The 25,888-nt window shown below is 34.6% G+C and overlaps 1 protein-coding gene across 2 annotated transcripts in view; it reads left to right on the top strand.

The window, feature by feature from the left end:
• VCPIP1 (valosin containing protein interacting protein 1) overlaps positions 1-25,888 on the top strand; it is a 38,513-nt gene extending 12,625 nt beyond the window's left edge. For both annotated transcript variants that reach the window (XM_001378967.5, XM_007487034.3), the window contains one exon: positions 17,747-25,888. In XM_001378967.5, the coding sequence (XP_001379004.2) occupies positions 17,747-18,618 (872 nt within the window). In that variant the 3' untranslated portion in view covers positions 18,619-25,888. The remainder of the gene's footprint in view (positions 1-17,746) is intronic.

Raw genomic sequence — 25,888 nt, 5'->3', positions numbered from 1 at the left:
TCTTCCCCCTCTCTATGGGTGTCTGAGGACATTTTTCACATTACCAGCCCTTCTAAAAGGTTTACCATTACTGTCCTAGGCTCTAGGGATACAAAAACAGAAATGAAACAGTCTGTCTTTAAAGAACTTATTTTCTATTGAGAGAAAACATGTCTAATGGTCCCTGGTGACTGCTCATACAAACTAGCCCCTTAGTCCATTCTTTCTACAAACAGATCATTGCTTCAGCTTCACATCTTATCAAGTGTGTCAAGTTGCTTTATTAACTTCTTGCTGTAGTGTGTTCCATCCCTCCTTTCTTTCCACCCCAAAATACTTCCTTTCCTGGCCATTTCCTCTGTATGAATGATCATTCCCTTGTTAGAATTCGCTCCTTGAGGGCAGAGGATTTCTTTTCTTTCTTTTAAAAAAAATTTATATTCTTACTGCTCTGCACAGTGCTTGACTCTGTAAGTGCTTAATACATACTTTTTCATTCATTCGGAAATGAGGAGAGGGGATGCATTATAGGCATGGGGAGAACCTTTGCAAAGTCATGGAAATTGGAGATAATATGTGATGTGAGAAACAGGAAGAATGGCATTTGGTTGGGCTACTGAATTCATGAGAGTTTAATCTGTAATGCTGGAAAGGTAGGTTAGGGCCTGGCTGTGAAGGCTTTAAAGGCAAACAGATGAATTTGCATATAATAAGAGGTAATAAGGGGCTACTTGAGCTAATTGAGCAAGGAAGTGATTTGTTCAGGATTGCACTTGAGGACCCTCACTTTGGCATCTTGTATGGAGATTTGGGAGGAGGCCAATTAGGAGGCCATTGTGAGGCTAGACCAGATGAGAAGTGATATACTCTATATATTCTATTGAGTTAAGGCCATTTTCTATTGTTAATTTCACAGCTTTTTATTTTTGATTGTAGGTTTCAGAAGGTTCACATTTTCTTTTGACAGGAAACAAAGATACAATAGCTCATATGCTTAGTGAAATGCATTTAAAAATATTTAGAATTTAGACCATGAATTCAGATTGACTTTTTCTTAAATGTTTAAATTTTGTGAAGTTCTATGTATATATGTGAAAAGAGTATGCTAATTTTTTTTTTTTAATATGAGCATAGAAGGCTTGGTTCAAGTCCTGCTTCTGACGTGAGCTACATGGACAACACGATGATGATAGCATCTGCCTAGGCCACTGCCTAAGATTCTAAGTTACACATGAGTCACTGACCTACACTGAGAAATTACCATACCAGGTGTGAAATCATAGGTCCAGACTGAGGAAAAAATACAAAGTGAGAGGTTATGTACAGTTACCTGGTTTGAGTTAACTTGTATATATAGTGTTACACATTGTTAAAAATGGAAAGAAGAGTTTTTAAAAATAACATCTTTTTAAAAAAATTGAAAATACTTATCAGATATAAAAGCTTTATATACTTGAGTTAACTTGGATATAAAAATTTACAGAGAAGGGTCAGCTAGGTAGGGAGTGGATAGGGTTCCAGATCTGTAGTTGGGAGTACCTGGGTTCAAATCTGGTCTCAAACATTTCCTAGCTGCATGATCATGGGCAAGCCCTTAACTCTGACTGCCTGGCTGTTGCTAGAATTGATACTAAGGCAGAAAGTAAAGGTTTAAGAAAAAAAACAACAACCGATAAGAGAGGATTTGTTTTATGTAATGAGTAGTCAGACCTCTGAAACATATCTATGGCATGTATACCATTCCATATCCCTGGTCTCACACTTCTCCAGGGGAAGGAGGGTTGGTACATTTCCTCATTTCTTCTTTCTTTAAGATACCTTTAATGTTATAGAAACCTTAATATACATCAGAGAAGCTTTTGTTGTTACTTTATTTGTAGTTATTATGTCAAACTTTTGTAATGCTTTGTGTTTTGCCAGCATTCTCATTTGGGTCTCATTTTGGGACAGATCAGGTCAGTGGTACAAGTATGATTACCCCCATTTTCAGCCACCATAGATTCTTTCCTTTTTTGACAACCCACTTATGACCTTAAGAAAGTTACTTGATCTCTATTTGTCTCTATATCCTCCAATATAAAATAGAAGTTGGATTAGATGATACCCAAAGTTCTTTCTAGCTTTAAATTAATCTACTTTTTCTTTGCGTTTCTGATTTCTGATTGTACTTTATTCTATCATAGATTTTAGCTTAGTTATTCTATGAGTCCCAATTCCTCAATATAATTGCAAAGTTTTTTAAGGATAGGGATTGTGTAATATTAGTTAATCTGCCTTTATTAACTATCTGCTATGTGCCAAGCACAGTGCTAAGCACTGAGAATACAAGGACAAAATTGAAATAGTTTTTGCTCTCAAAAAGCTTATGTTTTAGTAAGGGAAGAAGCATGTACATTAGGTCTATACAAAACACATACAAAGCAGAGAGGAAGTGACCTTGAAAGGGAGTCACTAGGAGAGACTTCCAGTAGAAGGTGATACTGAATTGAGTCTTTTTTTTTTAACTGTTACCTTCTCTCTTAGAACTGTTTGTTGGTTACAAGGCAGAAGAGCAGTAAGGATAAGGCAATTGGGATAAGTGACTTGCCTAGGGTCACACAAGTAGGAAGTATCTGAGGTTAGATTTGAATCCAGGACTTCCCATCTCTAAGCTATCAATCCACTGAGCTACCTTTCTGCTGAATTGAGTCTTGAAAGAAATCAAGGATTTCAAGAGGCAGAAGTGAAACAAATAATATGCTCTATTCAGGCATAAGGAGTGCAGACAGGCAAAAAGAAGATAAATATTATGAGGGAGGAATAGCAAGTAGATCACTATGGCTAGATTGTAGGGAGCACTGTGTAAGAGACTGGAAAGTTAGGAAGGGGTCAGATTGAAAAGAGCTTTAAATGACAAATGGGAGTAAAATTGTCTTAGAGGCAGAAGGGGCTTTGGAGTTTGATTAGAAGTGGGAAATGGTCAGACCTATTTAAACTTACAGAAAATTGTCTCTACCTATATCCACATGTACATATATGTTTGGTCATAATCATAGGTTTAAGCCAGACTGCCATTGTAATGGATCAGGATGATGATGAAATTTATAAAGAAGATTCAACATAGCACAGGATCTTCAACTACTTTTCTGAATCATAAAAAAGTCAAATTATGTTCATTATTTAGTGTTAAGGTTATTTTACTCTTATTAGTTGAAATTGGTAATTACAAGTGATATTTATTGGTAATTCTTTACACTAGAATATTGAATCAAAATGACATAGTCAGGAAATAGAGTATTCATGATATTTGGTATTATAATAGTTGGGTATTAGAAACTATTAAACCAAGAATGATTTTTATTCTCTAATAGCCATAATTTGTATAAAGGAAAAGTTAACTTACCATTATTTAGCAGAAAGTTATAAAGTTAACTAATATAGAAACTCAGCAGCTATATTCTGTCTCTCATACCAAGGAAGTCCAGACTCATTTAGAATGCTAAGAAATAAATTTGTCATTCAGGGAATTTGATAACTTTAGGTTGTTTCTCTGTAAACTGTTTTTCCTGGTTGATATTTAGTAAAAAAAATCATTCCATATTAGGGTATATTGAATCTTCCCAAGTTTTTGTGTTCTTTGAATTTTATCCTTAAATAATTCTTTTATCATATTTGACAACTAATTTGTAAAGCATCATATAAGCATCAGCTGCTTTTATGTAGATGTGATAGTATTTAATAGAGGAAAGGAGATGAGGTATATATATCCTTAGAAAAAAAACAATTTTATGAGAAGTTAGTAATTTGGCTTTAAAACTAATAGGTTACAAATAAAATAGCACTTAACCCTTTTCGATGATCAGCATATATGGATGATTAATTTAGTTAGGTGTTATAGCCATTATAATCTGTTGCTTTAATTCAATAACTATTTATGAAAGACTTACTATATAGTAGTACTGTGTGATATGCAGGGATACAAAGACAAAAATGGAAAGTTCTCTGTTCTCAAATAATTTACAATCCAATTCTAATTCTCTTGGGATATAGGTTAAAGATGAAAACTTAAAACACTGATGTTAAAATATCCTCTCTCCAAGTGCTAGAGAATTGAAGGAACCCCTAATGGGGAAGAGTGAGCCTGAGGTATTACACTCAAACATGAACATGTAGACAAGTATAAAAAAATCTGTAATGAGAAGTTTACAAGAATTCTGCAAGTAAAACCAGACTTCCTTAAAATGCAAATGTGTATCATGGAGAAGGAATAGAAATATAATAAAGTAAATCACAGAACCTGAGTCCAAGGCAAATGGAAGTCAAGAATGGAACATAAGAGCTAGAGAGGAGCTTAATTTGATTTTTCCAGGAATCCAAGAGAGGCATAACTCAACTAGAAAGGGCTATGAAGAGAAAACAAAGGCAAACAGCAGTGGTGAAAAAAAGAATATCCAGGTTGTGCTGATCAAATTAGATGGAGAAGGAAACACCAAGGTCCCTAAGAAAGAAGGCAAAGAAGTTAAGGTCTCAAGGTTGTACTATTAAAAAAATGTTAGGGGATAGCTATGGCCCAATGACAGGAAAAAGAGGGCTCACAAAGAGAGAGCCAGAATGATGACAACTGAGTAGGTAACAGAGTCCTTGAAAAGTTATCTCTTTTCAAACAGAGGAAACTAATAATTGGAACTGGGGGCCTGATCTTTTAACTTCAGAATGTCATAGTAGTAACTCATCTGTCTAATCCCTGAAATCTACAAATGATGCAGTTATGATTCAGAGACTTTAAGTAACTTACATAAAAAACAATAAAGTATAGTATATTGGGCTTGAATCCAGATAGTTTAAGTTCGTGCCCAGTCCTCTTTCCAATAGACATTATTCTACTATTGACCAACCTCCAATGGTGGGAAGGAAGAAAGTAGAATGAGCATGCCTGGAAGAATAGCCTTTGGAACAAAAGGACTTTGGTATAGGGTATGTCTAGTATTCTTAAGTGCTTTTGACAGGCTTTAAGATAGCCTTACAAAAACTACTTTCAAATGTTTTTGTGTCTTGAAATTTCCTTACACTACTGTAGTTTGGTTATTCTCTGAATAGACTGTCTTAATCTGTTAGTAGGCAAAATGAGGGGAAAAAAGAAGTAGGAAAGATTAGGACTTAAACATCTATACAAGACTTCCATTTATTACCCGTGGGTAGGTGAGCATGAACTTCACTGACAAAACATTGGGCACCATACTCCATTCTGACACAGTTGGTGATAGGTACTTTAAATATGTTCCTGCAGTAGATGACTATGGACCAAAACTAAATTTTCTTTAAAAATAGAACTTACATTTTCCCCTTATTAGAACACCACTGTGAACTCTTCCTTTCTAGAATTTTAGTTGTTCAGAAAACTGGATTAGATGGCAAAGGGCATGGATTCTGGTTTTCACCTTTTTTCTTTTTTTTTAAAGATATAACTGAGTTATTTAATCTCAGCCTGAGTTTCTGTGTTTATAAAATGAATTGGAAGATTGAATTAGGAGATTTCTGTGTTAGACTAGTTCAAGATACCATAGCAAAAGGCTCAGTTAACTGAAATATAGTTTATTCGAGAAGCGTTTTTGAATGCCTGTGGTATGTGTACATTAGGTGATAAACTAGATATAGAAGTATAAGGTAGAGTCTCTACTTCTGGGGATCTTAAGAATCTAGTTTGTGAAACTAGACATATACCTCTTAAATTGTTTAAAATTTTTAAATAAAAATTTTCTAAGAATAAACTGATCCAAAAAAAAGACTTGGTTACTACAGACATTTCATTTTTGCTGGGTTTTGAGGTGTGATACATATATAAATCATAAGTAGCACTAGCACATTTACCTGCTTCGCATCTCTTCATGGTGCTATCTATAGACTCAGCCCTGCTATCCCCCAAATGCTCAATGCAGTCTAGTTTCTAATTTTTCTCCTTTCCTTTTCTTTGTCTTCTCTTCCCCCTCCCCAACAATAACATTTTTTTAGACCTGGCATCCATGAACAAAACTATCAAGGGAAAAAATGACGAGGGATCATTTCTCAAGATGGGTAAATAGGATAATTTTTACAGACCACAGGTCAGAGAACTATGTTTAAGTTTTGAAAGATCTTTAGAGGTTATTGAGCTCAACTCCTTTCCAACTTCCTCACTCTAACCCCAGGTTCACTGAAGGATATGGAAAGACCGTCACTTTTAATCAAGCTATGGTTGGGTCCATTTATTCTAGTAAGCAATATTGGATTAAGTTAAGAAAATGACTAAAGTTTTATAACTATAACTCAGAGATCCTACTGCTAGTCATATACCCCAAGGAAGTCAGCTACAGAAAGGTCCTAGATATACTAAAATATTTATGGCAACCTCTATCTTTTTGTCATAGTAAAGAACTAGAAAAAAAAATAGATGCCCATTGATTTGGCAATGGTTAATGTGGTACATGAATGTAATGGAATACTGCTGCACCATAATAAACTATGACTATGAAGACTATAGAGGAACATTCAAATGGATGTAAGGTTAAGTAGAATGAAAACAATATCAACAATGTTTTTTAAAAATCCTTACCTTCCATCTTAGAATCAATACTGTGTATTTGAACCTAGGACTGTCCCCCCATCTCTAGGTCTGGCTCTTAATCCACTGAGGCATCTAGCTGCCCCCTCACCAATGACTTTTAAGAATTAAACAGTATTGATTCCAAGATGGAAGGTAAGGGTTTAAAAAAAAATAGAATAAAAAACTTAAATTGAATTCTTTTTAATCATCATGATCAAGCTTAGCACTAAAAATAAGATGAGAAAATGTACCTCCCTTGCTTTTTTGAAGAAATAGAGGGCATAGTATAGAATATGATATATGTTGTCATATTTGGGATAACATAATATGTTGGGTTAGGTTTGATGAACTTCTGTTTTTTAAAAGCTTTTTGTTCTAAAGGATGGCTCTCTGAGAAGGTGAGAGGGAAGGGATATATTTAGAAATGAAAGTTCTGTAAATAATGTAGTAATTTTTTAAAAATCCCATAAAAAAGCGCCCCTGTTCTAGTGCCTCCCTATTACCCCTAGGATAAGATTCAAACTCCTCTATATTTCAAGCCCTTCATAAGGTGGCTCCAGTTCACCTTTCCAGACTCACTATATTATGTTTTCATTATATATTACTTCCCTTTATTCACTCTATAGAACAGTCAAACTGGTTTTCCTGCCTTTCTTTAGTGTTCCAACTTCTTTTTTTGTGCTTTCCCTAGGCTATCCCTCATTTTGAAACAGATTCTCTCTTTCTTCTACTTGTTAGCATCCCTAATATTTTTCAAAGCTTAGCTCAAATGCTATTTCCTATGTGAGGCCTTTCCTGATTGTGAGTTCTTTGACACCAAGGAGTTCCTTTTCCCTCTTTTTTGTCTCTTCAGGGTTTAGCACAGGGCTTGGGACAGTATAGGCACTTAATAAATGTGTATTGATTGAGTGACCACCTTAAACTGTTCAGCTTTACTCTAGGGTTTTTTGGGTGCTTTTGAATTTAAAAGAGGAAAGTGGTTTGAGGGGATGATAATAGCAAGAATTATCTCGAGGTCCAGGAGAATGAAGAGGCCTTTTACATTGAAAGTAGGCCACCAGATTTGACAAAAAGGAGATAACTTTTGAGACAGTAGTATTTGTTGAGTGATTCAGAGCTAGGAACCAGATTGCACAGGTGTTTAGGACAGAGTAGGAAGTGAAGAGGTGGAGGCCCAGGAGCACCTTTTTTTAAAAGTTTGTCAGTGAAACCGGAAGGGAAAGAATGGTTGGTAGCTGAAAGAAGTTGAAGGCCTGAGGAAAGTTTATTTATTTTTAGATGGTAGGGGAAACTTGAGCATGCTTATTATAGTGACTTATATATGGTGACTATGGCAAGCAAGAGAAGAAGAGAGAAATGATATTTGTAGCAAGCTATTGGATCTAGGAGTTGAAAAGGAATGGGATCAAGGAGACAAATAAAGGGAGATTAGTCTGAGTAAGGAGAAAGTATTCCTTTTGTGATAGTAGGAAAGGAAAAGAGGTTGGATCCTGCTGCTAGAGGGTTAGCAGAACAGAAGTGAAGGAAGCTTGTGGATGAAGTCTTAATGAAATGGAAGGCTAAATGATTTACTCAAAGTGTTCTTAGAGATGTGACTCTAGTTATAGGTTTCATTCAGTATTTAATAGCTTATCTTGAAGGGGAAACAGTCTGACATATTAGTGCTACTTTTTATTGGTAAGGAAGTTTGTGGCATTTACATATGTATATATATAAAGATTTCAGAATAAATTTTGATGCATTCATTGGGTTCTTAATACTACAAAATGGTTATTATAAAAGTTATACCAAATTTTTTACCAATACCTGATACAGGCCTTCATCCTTTCACCTCTGGATGGGTGAAGCCTGTTGGTGGGTCTGTTTGTCTCAAGTGTCTCGTCACTTCAGTCCATTCTCCATTTAGCCACGAAAATGATTTTCCTAAAGCACAAGTTGGATCATGCTATCCTGGCCCTACTCAATCAATTCTTAAGATTAAATATAAAGTCCACTTTCATAACCTAGTCCCCTCCTACTTTCTATTCTTACACTTTACTCTTTGTTCCAGTGACACTGCCCTCCTTGCTCCTCTTTGTTCCATGAATAAGACACTCCATCTCTCTCCTCTAGGCATTTTCTTGAACTCTTGAGGAATACTCTCCCTTCTCATCTCAGTTTACTCCCTTTCCTAGTTTCCCTTGATTCCCAACTAAAATCCCATCTTCTACAGGAAGTCTTTCTCAACTCTTTTTTTTTTAACCCTTACCTTCCATCTTAGAAACAATACTAGGTATTGGTTCTAAGGCAGAAGAGTAGTAAAGGCTAGGCAATGGGGGTTAAGTAACTTGCCCAGGGTCACACAGCTAGGAAGGTTCTGAGGTCAAATTTGAACCCAGGACCTCCCATCTCTGGACCTGACTCTCAATCCACTGAGCTACCCAGCTGCCCCCTTGACTCTTTCAATTATAGTGCCTTCTCTTTCTTATTTCCTTTTTATCCTGTTTATGACTTGCTTGTATATATTTGTTTGTTGTTCCTCCAATTAATTTTGAGCTCCTTGAGGACAAGGACTGCCCCAAGCACAGTGCCTGGAACATGTAATAGATTCTTCATAAATGTTTACTGACTGAGATAGAAAAGGAAGGAACTAGATTTATTATTTATATACAAACATTTTATTCTATTACCTTATCAGGATTTTTGTAATTTTACTTGTTGCAATAAGCTTTTTGTTTTGAAAGGTACTGTCAACCCAGTTGTTGATGTTGAGCCATTTCAGGCATGTCTGACTTCCTGCCCATATTTGGTGTTTTCTTGGCAAAGATGCTGAAGAGTGTGTTGCCATTTCCTTCTCCAGCTCATTTTACAGATGTGGAAATTGAGACAAACAGGGTTAAGTCACTTGCCTGGGGTCACACAAACTAGTATGTGTCTGAGGCTGGATTTGATCTCACTAAGATGAGACTTCCTGACTTTAGAATAGGTACTTTATCCATGTTACCACCTAGACTTTTCTGTTAAAAAAAATACTGAAAATATGATATGGATGCTCAGTTTTGGCAGTATGCATATAACTGTGGTGTGTATACAGTTTAATAGAATTTTTAAAAGTATGTTGAGGAAGCTTGCTGAAATGAAATGAAGTAAAAAATCATAAATATTTGACAATTGTTATCTGACATTCTGCAATTTATATTCTCTCTCTCCCTCTCTACCCTGCCTCCCTGTAAATAGTCTGATATGGGTTATACCAATGCTGTCATACAGTACATATTTCTATATTCCTCATGCTGTGACAGGACAATCAAACAACAAAAAGAATTCATGAAATAAAGTGAAAAGTGGCATATGTTGATCAATCAGTTTCTTCTTTGGCTGTGGTTAGTATTTTATATCATGAGCCTACTTGGGGTTATCTTGGAGCTTTGCTTTGCTGATAATAGTTTAGTCCTTCACAGTTGATCATTGTACAATATTTTTCTTACTCTATACACTGTTCTGGTTTGGCTAACTTCACTTTGTATCAGTTCTTGTAAGTCTTTCCAGGTTTTTCTGAACTCATCCTGTGTCATTTCTTATACTGCAAAAGTATTCTGTTATAACTGTATACCAAAACTTGTTTATCCATTCCCTAATTGATTAAAATCCCCTCAATTTCCATTTCTTTGGCATTATAAAAAGAGCTGCTAAAAACATTTTCATGCAAGTAGTTCCTTCCCCCCCCCCCCCCCATCTCTGATCTCTTTGGGATACAGACCCAGTGGTATTGCTGGGTCAAAGGGTATGCACAATTTTATGGCCTTTGAGTATAGTTCCAGATTGCTCTCTAGAATAATTGTATTAGTTAGCAGTTCTTCCAACAGTTTATTAGTATCTGTTTGGTTGAATCTTGATTACTATTGCATTGCTTTCCAAGACTGTCAACACAAGGAAATTGACTTAATATAACATACCTAATATGGGTATACATTTGACCTTAGATATGGATGATTGTGATGGGCCTTTGAAATAAGAGTCTCAAAATGGGGAATCAGTTTGTTCCTTATGAGATATGGAAAGAGCAGATGGCAGCAATTTGAAATAAAAGTATTTCAGAAGATTCTCATGGAAGATCTGTATCATGTTAGTTCTTGGCATTATACTAATGCCATTGACATATGGTATATGTGTGTATGCATTTTGATATCTTTTGTATATAACCTTAATTTCTAAATATCTTTTCTGTCTCAAACCCAGAGAGGTATTTCTTTCTTTCTTTCTTTTTTAATCCATACCTTCCGTTTTAGGATCAACATGTATTGGTTCTAAGGCAGAAAAGTGGTAAGGGCTAGGCAATGTGGGCTAAGTGACTTGCCCAGGGTCACACAGCTAGGAAGTGTCTGAACTCAGCATCTCCCATCTCTAGGCCTGACTCTCAATCCACTGAGCTACCCAGCTGCCCCACAAAGAGTCATTTCTTGAACAAAAGATAAAAAGAAGGTGAGGATAAGAGATGGGGATGAGTGGAGTAGTTCAGTCAAATTAGCCAATGCAGCAAATGAGTATGACAGTATATGCAAAGGGAGGGGAATGTCTTCACAACTCTTCTCCAAGGTAAAGCTTGACCTTTATAATCACACAGTTTTCAGCTTTTTCTTATTATTGTTCTTTCTGTTTACATTGTTGTGGTCAATGTCTTTTCCTTACTTTACATTCATTACTTCATGTCTGTGTTTCTCCAAAATACTCATATTTTTTCTTTCTTCTATTGCAGTAATATCCAGTTGTAATGAATCTGATTTTCCTCTCTTACACTGTTAACATACTTAACCTGGGGTCTATGGATTCTTAAAGAGTCAATAGAAAGATTCAGGGGAATTTGTGGACTTGGATGGGGAAAAAAAAATTCCATCTTTATTTCAATATAAATGGTTTCCTTTTGCAATCCTATGTATTTTAAAACATTAGGCCAAGAGAGATCCAGAGGCTTCTCTAGACTGTCCAAGAGGTACATAATTTAAAAAAGGTTAAGAACCATTCTTTATTTTTTTTCTAAACTTTACCTTCTTTCTTTGACTCAATACTGAGTGTCAGTTCCGAGGTAGAAGAGTGGTAAAGACCAGGTAATTTGAGGTTAAGTGACTTGCTGATAGTCACACAGCTAGGAAATGTCTGAGGCCAGATTTAAACCCAGGACTTCCCATATCTAGACCTGACTCTTTGTCCACTGAGCCACCCTAGCTACCCCTAGACACACATCATTTTCAGTTACTACCTTTGCTTCCATTTTCTCTGTCCTTTAAAAATCTAAATTAACCAACGAATTACTTTTGTATTCATATTGGTCTCTTTATACTACTACCTTTTCTTCATTGAAATTGTTATTAGAATAGCACTTTTAAGAGCATACAATCTTTCTTAGGCCAACTTTCTTTTAGGATTTTTAGCTTTGGGATCCCCTATCCATCCTTTCTCTGAATTCTTTGAAATTGATTTTATTGAAATCTTAGATATGTTTCAGATTGTGCATGGTTTCCTTCTCTTTATCTGGCACAAACTTCGGAGGATAGATTAGTCTTTTCCTCCTAAAGTTCATCATTTCTACTTTGGCAGTGACTTTCTCCATATTGATCAGAATGTAGTCCAGAATAGAAGTTCCTGGTATCACTTTCTTAACTTTTTGAAGGATGAGATGATCACAAGGCAAATCAAGAATTGTTCAGCCATTCTGCTTTTTGAAAAGGAAGTGCTCCAAAAGATGTTGGGATATCTAAAGTTCCCCATTTTTTATTCCAGCATGCTTCCATGCCAGACTTGTGATCAGTTACCTGGACTCATTTTAGATGATCCCACCATAATATTTACTACTCCTTCCATTGATCCTCATCCTAATGAACTCTACTATGCTTTCCCTCTCTTGTTTGTGGATTTTTTCATGAATATCATCTTGATGTTTGATGCAGTTACTCTACCATTTCTATTTTTATCAACTTTTTCTATAAGGAATACTCTTAACACAGTCAGATTCTAGTTTTTATAATTCCACAATATTCAGTATTGATTATTTTGTGGTTCCTTTCCATTTACATTGTAGTAATTGTATAATATTCTTTTTCTGACTGCTTGTTTTAATATTTTATATCAATTTATATGTCTGTCCATACTTTTCTGTATTCACCATGCTTGTTTTTTCTTCCAACACAGTAAAATTCCATTACATTTATGTACCACAGTTTATTTGGCTATTCCCTAATTGATGGACATCTATATTACATCCAGTTCTTTGCTACCCCTAAAAAGTACTCACACACACACACACACACACACACACACACACACACACACACACGCGCGCGCGCGCGCGCGCGCGCGGAGCCTTTTCTCAGTGATCTTATGCTACATGGTGAAATCTTTGGACCAAAGGGCATGAACATTTTAGTATTTTTATTTACATAGTTTTACATTGCTTCCCAGAATGAATAGATTTCACAGCTCCATCAACAGTGCCTTAGTTTATGTCTAGAGGCAGGTAGGTGGTAAATGAGGTCTGGAGTCATAAAGACCTGAGTTAAATTCTGGCCTCAGATATTTACAAGCTGTATGACCTTTGGCAAGTCACTTAATCTCTAGCTGCCTCAGCTTCCTTAAATGTAAAATGGGGATAATAATAGTACATATGTCCCAGAATCTATGTGAGGATTAACTAATATTTGTAAACAGTGCCAAGGACATAATAGGTGCTTAATAAACACTGATTTCCTCCCCTTTTTCATTCCTCTTTGTCTTTTAGCAGCTCCTCCAACACTGATATATTTCAGTCTTTTGTCATCTTTGCCAGTTTGCTGGGTATGAGGTGAAACCTTGTTGTTGTTTTGATTTGCATTTCTGTTGCTATTTAGTGATTTGGAGCATTTTTTCATTTGTTATTAATAGTTTGCAGGGTTTTGGGGGGGGAGAACTTTCTGTTCATAGTCATTGACCATTTTTCTACTGGGGGATAGCTTTAGATATCTTACTAATTTTAGTCTGTAAAGATCATTTAAAATCTAATCTTATCATCCAAATAATATCAGCTCTCTCAGTTTTGTGTTATTGGTGAATTTCATAAATCTGCTGCTAACCATGACTTCATGTAAGTCATTGGTAAAAATGAATAGGCTGAGCACAGAATCATAGGGCATTATGCTAGAGATCTGCTTCTAGGCACCCTCTGATCAGTGGATCAAAAAATTAACCAATATGACATTTAATTATATGTTTCTGTCTTTGCCATGAAGATTCTGTGAAGGTCCTTTACTCTCCAGTGTCTTCTTTTTGCCTGGGCAAAGTTAAGATACCATTGTCTGACACTCAAAGCTCTTTAGTCCATTATCACTAGTGTCTTCTGCTGTTCTGTCTCCTCAACTTTGCAAACACTATTCTAATTAGATTGCTCTTCTTTTCTTTGTGTTTTTTAAAATTCCTACCCATTTTTAAAAGTCTAATTCAGAAGTCACCTCTTCCATGAATCCATCTCTTATCCTTTTGTTGATAACATCAGTTTCTTTTCTAAGCTCATCCAAATTTGCTAACTCCTCTAGGATTTACAAATCTCAGGACAGTTAGGCCATTTTAAATGAAGGAATGCTGACCTCTTAGGTATCACCTCTTTTCCAAGAGATCAGAAATCAGTGAACCATTCTAGAACAATTCATGCTTATAGACAAGTAATTTGAATTACTGACTTTCTTCAGCCCATAGATAGAGCTGGAAGGGACCCCTGAGGTCATTTAATGCCCAGCTCTCATTTTACAGATGAGGAAATAGGGTTAAAGGACTTGCTCATGGTCACCTAAATATAGTATCAGGGGTATGGGATTAAACCCCCAGGGTTCTCTGACACTAGATCTAGTTCTTAACACTTGAGATATTTATACACCTCAAATAATACAACAAGTTTTTTGTTTTTTTTGTTATGATTCATGAAAGATTATTGACCTGTAAGTGGTTTTATTGCCCTGGTTTGTACTTTTTCTGTACCAGGAAATCTTATCATCATTATTGGTAATTATATGCTTTTATTATCTCCTTACGTTTTTTGAATTCTAATTCTCTATTAACTACTTTTTCATTTTCAGTCTGAAGATGATTTTCCTTGGTAGAAAAAGAAGCAAAATAGGAATTCAGTAGTTCTTTCCTTTCCTACAAGTATAAGTTCTATTTCATATTCATCTCCCCACCCCCAGTTTTGTTTCTTTATGGCATTAATACTGATTTAAAGTTTGAATCTGTGGATATGACTGTGCTAAAAAGACCTCAAAATAGGTACTGAGAGAAATGCTAGGGAAAAAAAGTTACTAATCAGACTGCTCATATTGGCAAGGTAAAAAGGAATCACAGAAGAGTAGTTTTTCATAATAATGTGTTTAGTTGTCAGTTTACATTATAAATATTATCAACCTTAGGGGTGTAAACAATGGCCATATACAGTCATCTTTTGCTCTATTGTGGTTCACTTATTGCGACTTTACTGTATCCTGGGTTTAAAAAAAATCTAATTCTTTATCGTGGAGTTTTTGCTATATTGTGGAGTTTTTGCAATGTTGCAGGACCAACCATAGCACTGTGTTTTGTATCCTGGGAGCTGATTGGCTCAGTGTTTTAGAAGAGTGTGGGAAAGGTTAATAAGAGTGTGGAAAAGATTTATAGGAGAGTGGAAAGGGTTTATAAAGCCTTAAAATATATATAAATAATAAAATAAATATAACACCACTACTTCGCAGATTTTCACCTATTGTGGGGGTTTCTGGAACGTAACTCCTGTGATAGGTGAGGGATCACTGTAAATATAAAATGAATGGTAAGTGAGAAAAAGCAAGTGATTCATATTCATCTTGACCCAGGATAGCTAAAGAAATCTTTTTTTTTTTCTTATCTTGAGTACTTACTGCAAGTCTTGACTCTTAATGGCTTCCTGCAATAATGTGCCCTTTCCTAATATTTTCCTTTTTAAAAATTAAAAAAAAATTTTTTTAAGAATAATATTAGCTAATTACATGGAAAAAAATTTTAACCTTTGTTTTTTAGTCCTGAGTTCCATATTCTCTCCTTTCTCCCTACCTCCCCCTGCCTTGTATTAGTCTTAAAGGATCTTGCCAATCTGTAATGGTCATCCTTATACCTGCTTCCATGTTTTATATTGTCCTTCAAAATCTGAGTGAATAACTTTGATGAAATCCCTGCTCAGTTACATTATTCTTTCCAGTTCTCTCCTTATCTTTGTTGTTAGAATTCTGAAGAACTGCTTAATTAGTCAGTCAACAAACACATATTGTGTGCTTACTATATATTGGAAACTTTTTCAAGTATAAGGATATAAAGAACATTAAAAGTCCCTGCCCCTAAAGAGTTTACATGCTAATGTAGACAGTATGTAAATAAATAGACACATATCTATGATATTGTGAGGAAGTTAGGTAGCCTTGTAGTAGAAAGCTTAAGTGGCTTGGTGGTAAGGGTAAGAATCAGAAAGACTTCCTGTTAAAGATCCAATTTGAATTGGAGTCATGAAAGAAGCCAGGAATGTCAAGACGTAGAGGTGAGAAGAGAACATTTTAGGCATGTGCATTTGGGCTAGTTAGTATCAAGTCATAGAGAAGGGAAATTCAATGTGGTTTGCAAGGAATAGCAAGTAAACTGGGATTGTAGGATCAGAATGTGTGTGGAGCATAGTAGAGTTTTGTTTTTGAGAGTATCTCATTCCTTTTGAGTCATCTCACTATTTTAGAGTCTCAGGCCTTATTCTGTTAGTGAATTTTGACAGCCATTTAAAAAAAATTTTAAATAAAGATTTTAAAAAATGTTATTTATTCTTTTCAGTGAAGAAAAATTTGTTTTCTACTCCTCCCATCTCTCTGTAATTGGGGGAATATTATTATAATAAATATACATAAAAAAAGCAAAACAGATTTTAATTAGAATGACTATTGTACCTTTTGTTATCTGTTAGAAACTCTATGTCCTGTCTTCAAGTTATCTGTGGTGAACTGCATATTATCTAGTTCTATCTAGCCTTGTGACAGGACCCACTATATATTCCCACCAGTATATTGCCTCATTTTTTCTACCTTTTGATCTTCACTCAAAAGCTCTCTCTCTCTCTCTCCCTTTTTAATCCCTTTCCCCCATGAGGTTCATGGATTTCTATACAATTGAATAACTGTGTGATATACCCTTTCCCCAAAACTATTCCTTTTGAATGGGGAATAAATACGCTTTTCCATTGCCTCATTTCAGGTCTAACTTTTCTTACAAAGGCTGAGGTATTTTTTTTTTGTTTTCTTTCTCATTTTAAGAACCATGACATTCTTTATTATACATAATCCACATATTGGCATCTGTGCTTGTGAATACAATACTTTTGCTTCGCTTTTCTGTTATTTTCCAATAGGCTGCAGAGCACCTCCTGCTATTCTTTCCAATTAAAAATTTTTAAATTAAAAGTCTTTATTATCAGACCATCTATTTCTAGGCAAATACATTATTCTGGCTCTTTTTAGGTAAAAGTCCCTGGTAAAGGGGGCAGCTGGGTAGCTCAGAGGATTGAGAGCCAGGCCTAGAGAAGGGATCTGGCCTCAGACACTTCCCAGCTGTGTGACCCTGGGCAAGTCACTTGACCCCCATTGCCTAGCCCTTACCACTCTTCTGCAGTATTGGCTTCAAGATGGAAGGTAAGGGTTTAAAAAAAAAAAAGTCCTTGGTCAAGAATCCAAGATTCTTATAGGCCAGAAGACCAAATCTTATTCTCCAGTTATGGTCTTCCTCCTAGGCAACTGTTTTATTTATCAATTTCCTATAATAGATGTGTTCACAAAAATGACATAATTTGAATTTTAGAAAACTGAATCACATTTCCCTTGATTTATACTTTCTGAGGTGCATCATCTTCATTTAAAATTGTTCTGTAATATTATCTTTGAACAGTTAGGTTTTTCTTTTTTAGTGTTGTCCTTTTCCATCAAGTAGATAAAAGACTTGTGAACAAATGCTTTAAGTTCATTTTCCATATGGTGGGATATACTTAATAGTTTTAATTCTTTGGTTTCTCAACTACCAGGTATGCAAAAGCTACATAAAGCTACTGACTACTCACTGGGATAACGAAGTTAAGCTTCACAGTATTTCAAAGTTAACAGTGCTTTTTCAGTAATCTTTTAAATATGAGCTGAAGAAAATAAATTTCTGATTTTTTTCCCCCTTTTTTCACAGGTATGGCTGATGGCAAGCATTGCACTTTTCCACATCTTCCTGGTAAAACCTTTGTCTACAATGCTTCAGAAGATAGATTGGAATTGTGTGTGGATGCAGCTGGGCACTTCCCTATTAGTCCTAATGTTGAAGATTCAGTGAGAGAGGCTTTAAGTCAGGTTCGGGCAGAGACTACTTCAAGAAGTCGAGAATCAAGTCCCTCACATGGTCTCTTGAAATTAGGTAGTGGTGGAGTAGTGAAAAAAAAATCAGAACAACTGCATAATGTAACTGCCTTCCAAGGAAAAGGGCATTCTCTTGGAACTGCGTCTAGTAGCCCTCTCCTTGATCAGAGAGCTAGAGAAGGTCCAGTTGTCAGAAAACATAGTACAGGAACAGATTTTGCGGCTAGTTCTGCAAAACCAGATCCTTCTGTATTTACAGCACCTCCTGGTAATAGTGAGCTTATTCGGATAGCTCCTGGAGTAGTAACAATGAGAGACAGCCGGCAGCTGGATCCTAATTTGATTGAAGCCCAGCGAAAAAAATTGCAGGAAATGGTTTCATCTATCCAGGCTTCAATGGACAGGCACTTACGAGATCAGAACACAGAACAGTCACCAACTGATTTTCCTCAAAGGAAAGTAGAAGTTGTAAGTTCATCTGCAAAATCTGGGAGTTTTCAGGCTGGCTTACCTGAATCTTTTCCTGTAACTGGTGGTACTGAGCATTTGAATGCAGAAACAACTGGTGGAAATGTGGCAAGTGCAATGGGAACAACGTTTGCTACAAGGTCAAAAGCACAAAAAGGAAATTCTGTGGATGAGCCTGAAGAGATGGATAGTCAAGATGCTGAAATGACTAATGCAACTGAGCCAATGGATCATTCTTGATTAGTGAGGGGCTAATAAGGGCAGAATGTTTATTGTGAATATGTAATGTTGTTGGCTGGGCCACATACATGATTAGTCATTTAAAAGAAAAAATCTTGTATGTATATTTCAAAGATTATATCTTGTTCTTCAGTGCATGATAGCAAGTGTGTGATTGGCAATAGCTTTTAATATACTCCTGCCCAGGCTGGCTCTGAATTACCTGTAAATTAGTTATTAGAAGATGCACTGAGAATGAGTTTCTGCTGTAGATGTGGGTAATTGAAAGTTCTTTGTAATTTTAATTCCATGAGAGTCTTAATTCTTTAAACATGTGAAAGTTCTCTTGCTAAGTATGTTTAAGATTACTGAAAAAGCTAGAACTGGGCAAAAAATTAAATTTGTTGAAGTTAATGTTATTCCAAATAACTATCCCAGACATTTATTATAGTGTAAAAATATGTTTATGTAAATCTGAGAGCAACCAGAACTGAACTGTATATTAAAATTCATAATACAGTATATTAGACACTTTATATGAACCTGATATTTCCTTAGATTTAAATACATTCATAGAGCTATGTATTCTTGATTAAAATAACTTGGAAATAGAGTGTAATATACAGTTTTTGCCACTTGAGCAAGGTTAAAACAAAAAAGCTATTCTAGAAGGATAAAGTGAATTTGATTCCGTTATGTTACTGTCTGAATCAACACAGCCAGTAGGGTGCTTCGTTACACGGTAGCATGTTAATATTGTCTCCTGAATCTTAAGCAAGGCAAATGCCACCTCATTTTTTAATCTCACAGGTTGGTTAGAAAGTGTTGTGATAGGAAGTACAACAGATAATGGTAGATATAGTTATATGATCTCCAATTTTCAAAGTTTGTCAGTCACAGAGAACTTATAAAATGAGAATTATTCTTTATTAATGAGTTGCTTTGTTCTAAAATTTTGATCATTGGTATTTTAAGCTTGGATATGCTAAGTGTCTGTTGAAATTTCTTGGAGACAGGAAATGTTTCCTTTTTTTTTGTATGTGTGCCCATAGGATCATTATTTGTTGGCTTCACTTGAATTTGTGATGCAAATTTTCCTGCATCATACCCTGATCAACTTGGCATTCACTTAGTGTATTCATAAAATCTTTAGTGCCAGCTTCCTTGAGAAGCAGATGTTGTGCTTATTCCATAAGACAAAGAATGTTTATCTTGACATTGGTATTGCACTATTTTACCTCCTTATCCTGCAGATCTGCATTTTGTAATGTGCATTTTGTTTTACATTCTTCCTCTGCTCACTGAAATTAAGTTGAATTTGAATGGATGAAAGACAGAATGTATATTAATACAATCTTCTCTAGAGCATTGAAGGCCTGAGTGTCTCTGTTTGCACATATAACAGGTCCATGAAAATTATATTCTGAGTTCCACAGGTTTATCTTATCAGATATCTAAAAATCTTTTTTTTTTTTTGTCATACGGAATTTGGGCATTTTATAGTGTTTCTCAGTAAACGAGGTTCTCTTTGTGAAAGTACATCAGTTAAAGTCACTTAATTTCAGAGAATCAGAACACTTTAAAACTAAACTGAGTGAGGCATATTTGGGTTTAATTTTATCAAGGTTTTTTTTTTAATTTGGAAACTTTCAGGTTTTTCGGTTTCTAAAATTTACTTAGAAGAATTTGTCTTTCTGCAGATCAGAGAGTAGGTTGAGGGAGATTTATAACTATTTTATAGTGTGTACTATTTTTGCATAAAGTGTGAAATATAACCACCAAGTAACATTTCACATTTGGCCATAAGAACTTTTATGTATAAATCCTCAGTCTACGGTATCTATCCACAATAATTATTTTGGCTTTCTTGGTCACTAAAATGTACATTTCCTCTTCTTTTACCACAGGGAAACTGTCTAACAAGGTAATTCCTTGCTTCCAGGTAAATCAGAGAATCACCTTTTCTTGAAAACAGAAATATTTTCTTCACTTGTGACTGTGTGTTGGCTTGATGACTTACAAATCCTGTTTGAATATAAAGTAGAAAAACAAAACAAAGTTAACCTATTAAGTTTTCATGCTTATCTAATGTGAATCAGAATGTACATGCAAAAGCAGGAATTTAGTCATAACCTCAGACATCTTATTAATTTTTGTTGCTACAGCACGGCTGCTTACATTACACTGATGTATGGACATTAGACTGGTAGTTTGGGTTCTCTTGTGTTTAAAGAATAAAAAGTTTGGCTCTGAAGTGATCAGATTCGTAGAAATGATTTTACCTCAGCTGAGGTCTTGAATGGTGTAGGTGCTGCCTTTTTTTAGAGATAAGCAAAATGACACATCTTCACTAAGTCTCACAGCTGAGGTTCTTTACACTTATTTTGTCTTATTCTGTTAAATTATAGCCATTCTTTTTCTTTTATGTGTACAATAATCAAATAAGTTGCTGTAGAATTAAATATTATCTTAGTCCTGCCTTTTGTGATAGCATGGAAATCACTGGAAATGATCACCAAACTTTTACTTTGTGAGCTGGAAAGTCTTTGCAGTGGTCATTGTGTTTGATTTTTATGTCCTCTTAGAAGTTATGCCATAACTTTCGGTTAACTTTTCAAACTCAGCTTTATTTTATAATCCTTAGTCTGGTTGAAAATTTACATTAATTTCTATATTTTCTTCCTTAATTATTTTTCTTGTAGGTAAACTTATCATGTTTGTGTTAATGGTCCAAGTTCAGATATCTTAAAGACTACCAGAATATGGGGAAACCAGTTGAAATTTTAAAACTCATACATAACAGTACAGCACAATACCATAGAGTCTATATTAACGATGAGGGGATGATACATTAAAAAATAAATTTAAAGGCCTAAAACTTATTGTTTTTCCTATCATTATGCTTCTAATATTCCTTTGGAAGGTGTGATGTAGCCAAGAAATTTAGCAGCTGCTCTTGGTTATGGAAGGTATGAAGGTAATTTCTTTCTTTGTAGCAGTATCCCCACCTCTCCCCCACCCCCACCCCCCCAAAAAAATCAGGCTTACTGCTTACCATTGAGACGTGACTGAAAAACAGCTGTGGTTCTGGACAAGCATACTACCTTATATAAAGATCTCTGCACTACCAGTACTGACTCATATATGATCTAATTTCAAAAGTACCCAGTTAAATGGGAGGTGAGCAGTAGTTTTGTGCAGGGTTTTTTACCTCAGGGAACGTCATTTGCTAAAGTTTCTTATACCAGTCAGTATTGACATTATTGAAGATCACTGACATCATTTGTTAGCCGCAAAATGGAAAAGTTTATAACAGTATTATTTTATATGGTTAACTACTAATATATGCTGCTAGCGAACATTTCTCTACAAATTAACACTTAGTAATGTTTGGATCTTTAGATTAAAACAGTAATATGCCACTTCTCTTATTCACATGAGAACTTGACAATATGTTAACTTGAATACTTTTTATGCAATCATAAAATCTCCCCACCCCCAAATCATATAATTTTGTTTGTAAAGCCATTCCAAGAGGACTTAATTTGTCTCATTAATGAAATACTGCAGAGAAGAATTTGAGATTAAAAAAAAAATTCTCATAGGACTCAATTTACATTTGGGCTATTTTTCTCCCCATCAAACAACTGTACCATGGGCTGAATTCCAACCATTTTGCAATAGAATTTAAAATGGCTTTCAAGAGTTAGTGACAAAATAGATATTCTGAATAAGATTGGTAGATTCTGGTTTGCAAGAGGATTATTAGATCAGTTTTACAAAATTACAAAATTTACAAAATCTTGTCCTAGTGCCCATCATTATTATCATTATTAATTCCACAAGAAATGTATTATTTTGAGGATGAGAAGACCCAGAACTGTTCATTTAAAAACAAATCATAATATTTAAATGTATACTTAGTAAAATAAAATAACAAAGGGTACTACCAACATGAGATTTGCCAAGTAACTTAGCAAGTTCAGCCATTTTTGACAATACATAGAAATGCAAAATGTTTTAATTCATATGTTAGGATTATCAAATCGTGAGAGTTTTTAGCTTTGTTCCAAAACAGCAGGAATCATACAAAATGTGAAATTACTGAAGAAAATGCCATTACTTGTATATTTGACATTTAAATTTTTTAAAATTATGGAATCTATATGCTTTTTATAGTACAATATTAACATGATTATTCTCATGTAAAAGAAAAGGAAAACTAGTTGAACTTTTTAGTTGATGTTAATTTTTCCTTGTCAATATCAGCTACTTAGTATTTTACATTTTAAGATCTTACATCCTTTCTAAAATGCAGAATCCATTTTTGAGCCTTTATGCCTGTGGTAGAGCAATAAAAGACTGAAAAAGTTATTAGTATTTTCAGGTTTATTTGACTTTGAGGATTATTGCCAAGAACTAATGAGTGCACTTTTTGGAGGGAAATGTTATTTAAAATATGTATAAATAAGAAGTAATAGTGTATATATTTAGAAGACAGCAAGTGCTTTAAGTGTGACTAAAAGAAATTAGCATAGAAGTTATACCATCCCTACAGCACTGGTTGTTATTCAGCACGTTTTGATTTGTTTTATTTGTGATTGCTGTATTAATTACATATGGGTTTTTTAAATCTGTAATGTAATAATAGTGTATTATAACAGTATATAGTGTACCATATTACACTTGACTGTACAGTACTTGGAGTTTTCTTTGATTGCTATATTAAAATTATAAGTTAAAATATGCTGCTTTTTTCCCCAACTTTTCCATATTTCACAAGTTTTGGTAATCATTTTTAATTCTTAAGTTTCCTTGGAATTATGCCTTAATATTTTGCAGATGAAAAAATATTTGGATACTCTGAAATAATTGTTACTGCATCAAAGGTTGTTTTATATTCTTCTGTAAGTTAAGTATTATAAAGAGACAAGTATTTAAAACATTTTTTTCCTCTAAATGCAGATTTAGTTGTAGAATTTTAGAAACCTGATTTTTAAATCAGGAGGAAAAAAAGTTTAGAACTGTTAGCCATAAAGTAAGGGTTATACTGGCTCTGAAATACCATATAAGGCAAACACTTAAAAAAATAACAATGACGAAATTGCTATTAGTAGGGAATTATTAACCATTTTTGTGTCTTGGACTCCTTTTTTAATATTGTTATGAAGCCTTTAGAGCTCATCTTAGAATGTTTTTAAATGCATAAGATGAATAGGATTACAAAGAGCCAATTAAATGAAAATAGTTATCAAAGTATTTTTTAGAAATTAATAAGCCCCAGGTTAAAAATCCCTGCTTTAAAGTCAGAACTTTGATTTCGTGTTTTTATAAAATTGGATTAAAGACATGACAATTAAAAAGAATATGAGCTATTTAGTGTTAGGCTACATATTTTTCTCAACTAATCAGCAATATTGAATTCTGCTTTTGTCTAAGCAATAACTTTACGTTCTAAAATACATTATAGTAGTAATTTTTGATAAGTGAATCTGTTGCCTTAGTATTGTTTTGTATGCCCATCAGAATAAACAGTGCAATAGTATTGAGTTAGCATGTTTAATGAAGTAGTCATAAGGAAATAACTTATTTAAATAATTTGATATTTCATTTAAGTCTAAAATTTTACTTAAGTCATTTATGGTTGATAATTATTGGAATAAAGCTGATATTTTATGTATCTTTAAATCTTTATATATAATGGTTTTATGACTAATCCTTTAACTTTTTCTACTGACTATATATGGTTTAAACTTAATGAGAACACAGTGATAAATGTCAGAAGCATGAATTAGATCACGGATCTGTTAGCTTTATTGCCCTTGTAACCTAGACCAGCCTCCCTACCAATGGTCATTTGCTGTCCTATTCAAAATCACTCTGTGCCAGTTAATCAGGCTTTAAAGACCTGGTATTTATCTCAAAGGAAGAAAAAGCTTACAAGGCAGTGTAGTTGACCCACAAACCCATCATCTATTCAGAAGGATTAGTATTCGGATAATATTCTTTGCCACTGGGTATTTCAGATCTAGTTATGTGTCACCTTAGGGGACACTATTCATCAAAATTAAAAAACAAAATCTAGTGGTATGTGAAGAAATTGTTTTCTTAAGTTGTATAGAATTCACAGATCAGCAATTATGAGAATGCTTAAACTTTGTTGTTGAGGTTTTTTTCCCCTATTCCCAGGGTCTGGCCTACATGAGTCTTATATAATCATTGACCTGAGGTCAAATAAATGCATAAAAATCTCAGGATTTATACCAGGCTTACATATTGGTGAGTTCTGTTTGTAGGGAAAGAAAAGAAATATTACAAGATATGGGTGGAAAGTAGTGAGACTTGCTTGTGGAGTCTCATTTGTAGTCACCTTGTTAGGTGAACAGGAAGCTTGGTAACATTGTTGACAGACTAGAATAATTTCAAGGAACATGATATAAAATTTCTCCTTGGTGATTTAATGGCTGGTTTATGCAATATAAATGATAACTTGTTGCTGTGGTAAGAGAGGAAATTAAATAGATGGTATAAATCCTGTGTAGCTCAATCCCAGCTATATTTTCATATGCTGATTCTAAGATGCTTATGTGAATACCCAATATTCAGATTCTTTATGAGCAACAGAATACTTAATTAGTTTGTCCCAATTTGCAGTGGATAATTAGGCTTAAAATATAAGAAAGGAAAACTGATGCTAATTGTTGTTTATTCATAGGCCAGTGAGTGCATGAATCATGCATGTTAATTCTCCTTAGAGATCTTTACATAGGTCCAGGTTTACATAATAAATCCTTTTGTCTAATATGGTACTATGGAAGAGGGGATGGGATTTCATACAACTTTTTGTACTTGTTTTTCAGATAAATAGAAAGCTGCAGCAGGTCTTTCTTTCTGTCAGCACTTGTCATGTGGGTATGGATTTACTATTAGACATAGATTTTAGACACAACTGTGAACTCTTAATTGGTAATGTTGAAGTTCAAAATTCTATAACTTGTCAACTTCTTATGCTATAGATGCTTCCCTCAGAGTGCCCCTGAAAATCACTGAAACACTTAGGTACATAGTTTCACATATTTTGAATTTATTTTAATTTGCACACCAGTGACAATTCCTTATTGCAGATTTAGGGAAACTTTTTACAGCTCTTCTTGTCCAACTTCCCACTTCCTAGTAGCTTGCAGCCTTCTCTCCTTGACCCCTTCTTTTTTCTTATTGGAATGACCGGCCCCATTTTCTTCACTCTTCCTTTCCTCTTCTAGGAGAGGTTGTACGATATTTCAGAAAGCTG

This window comes from Monodelphis domestica, chromosome 3 (genome assembly GCF_027887165.1).
Source record: "Monodelphis domestica isolate mMonDom1 chromosome 3, mMonDom1.pri, whole genome shotgun sequence".
Classification (NCBI taxonomy): domain Eukaryota; kingdom Metazoa; phylum Chordata; class Mammalia; order Didelphimorphia; family Didelphidae; genus Monodelphis; species Monodelphis domestica.
Note: the sequence above shows the minus strand (reverse complement) of the source record. Positions and strands in the feature narration are given on the sequence as shown.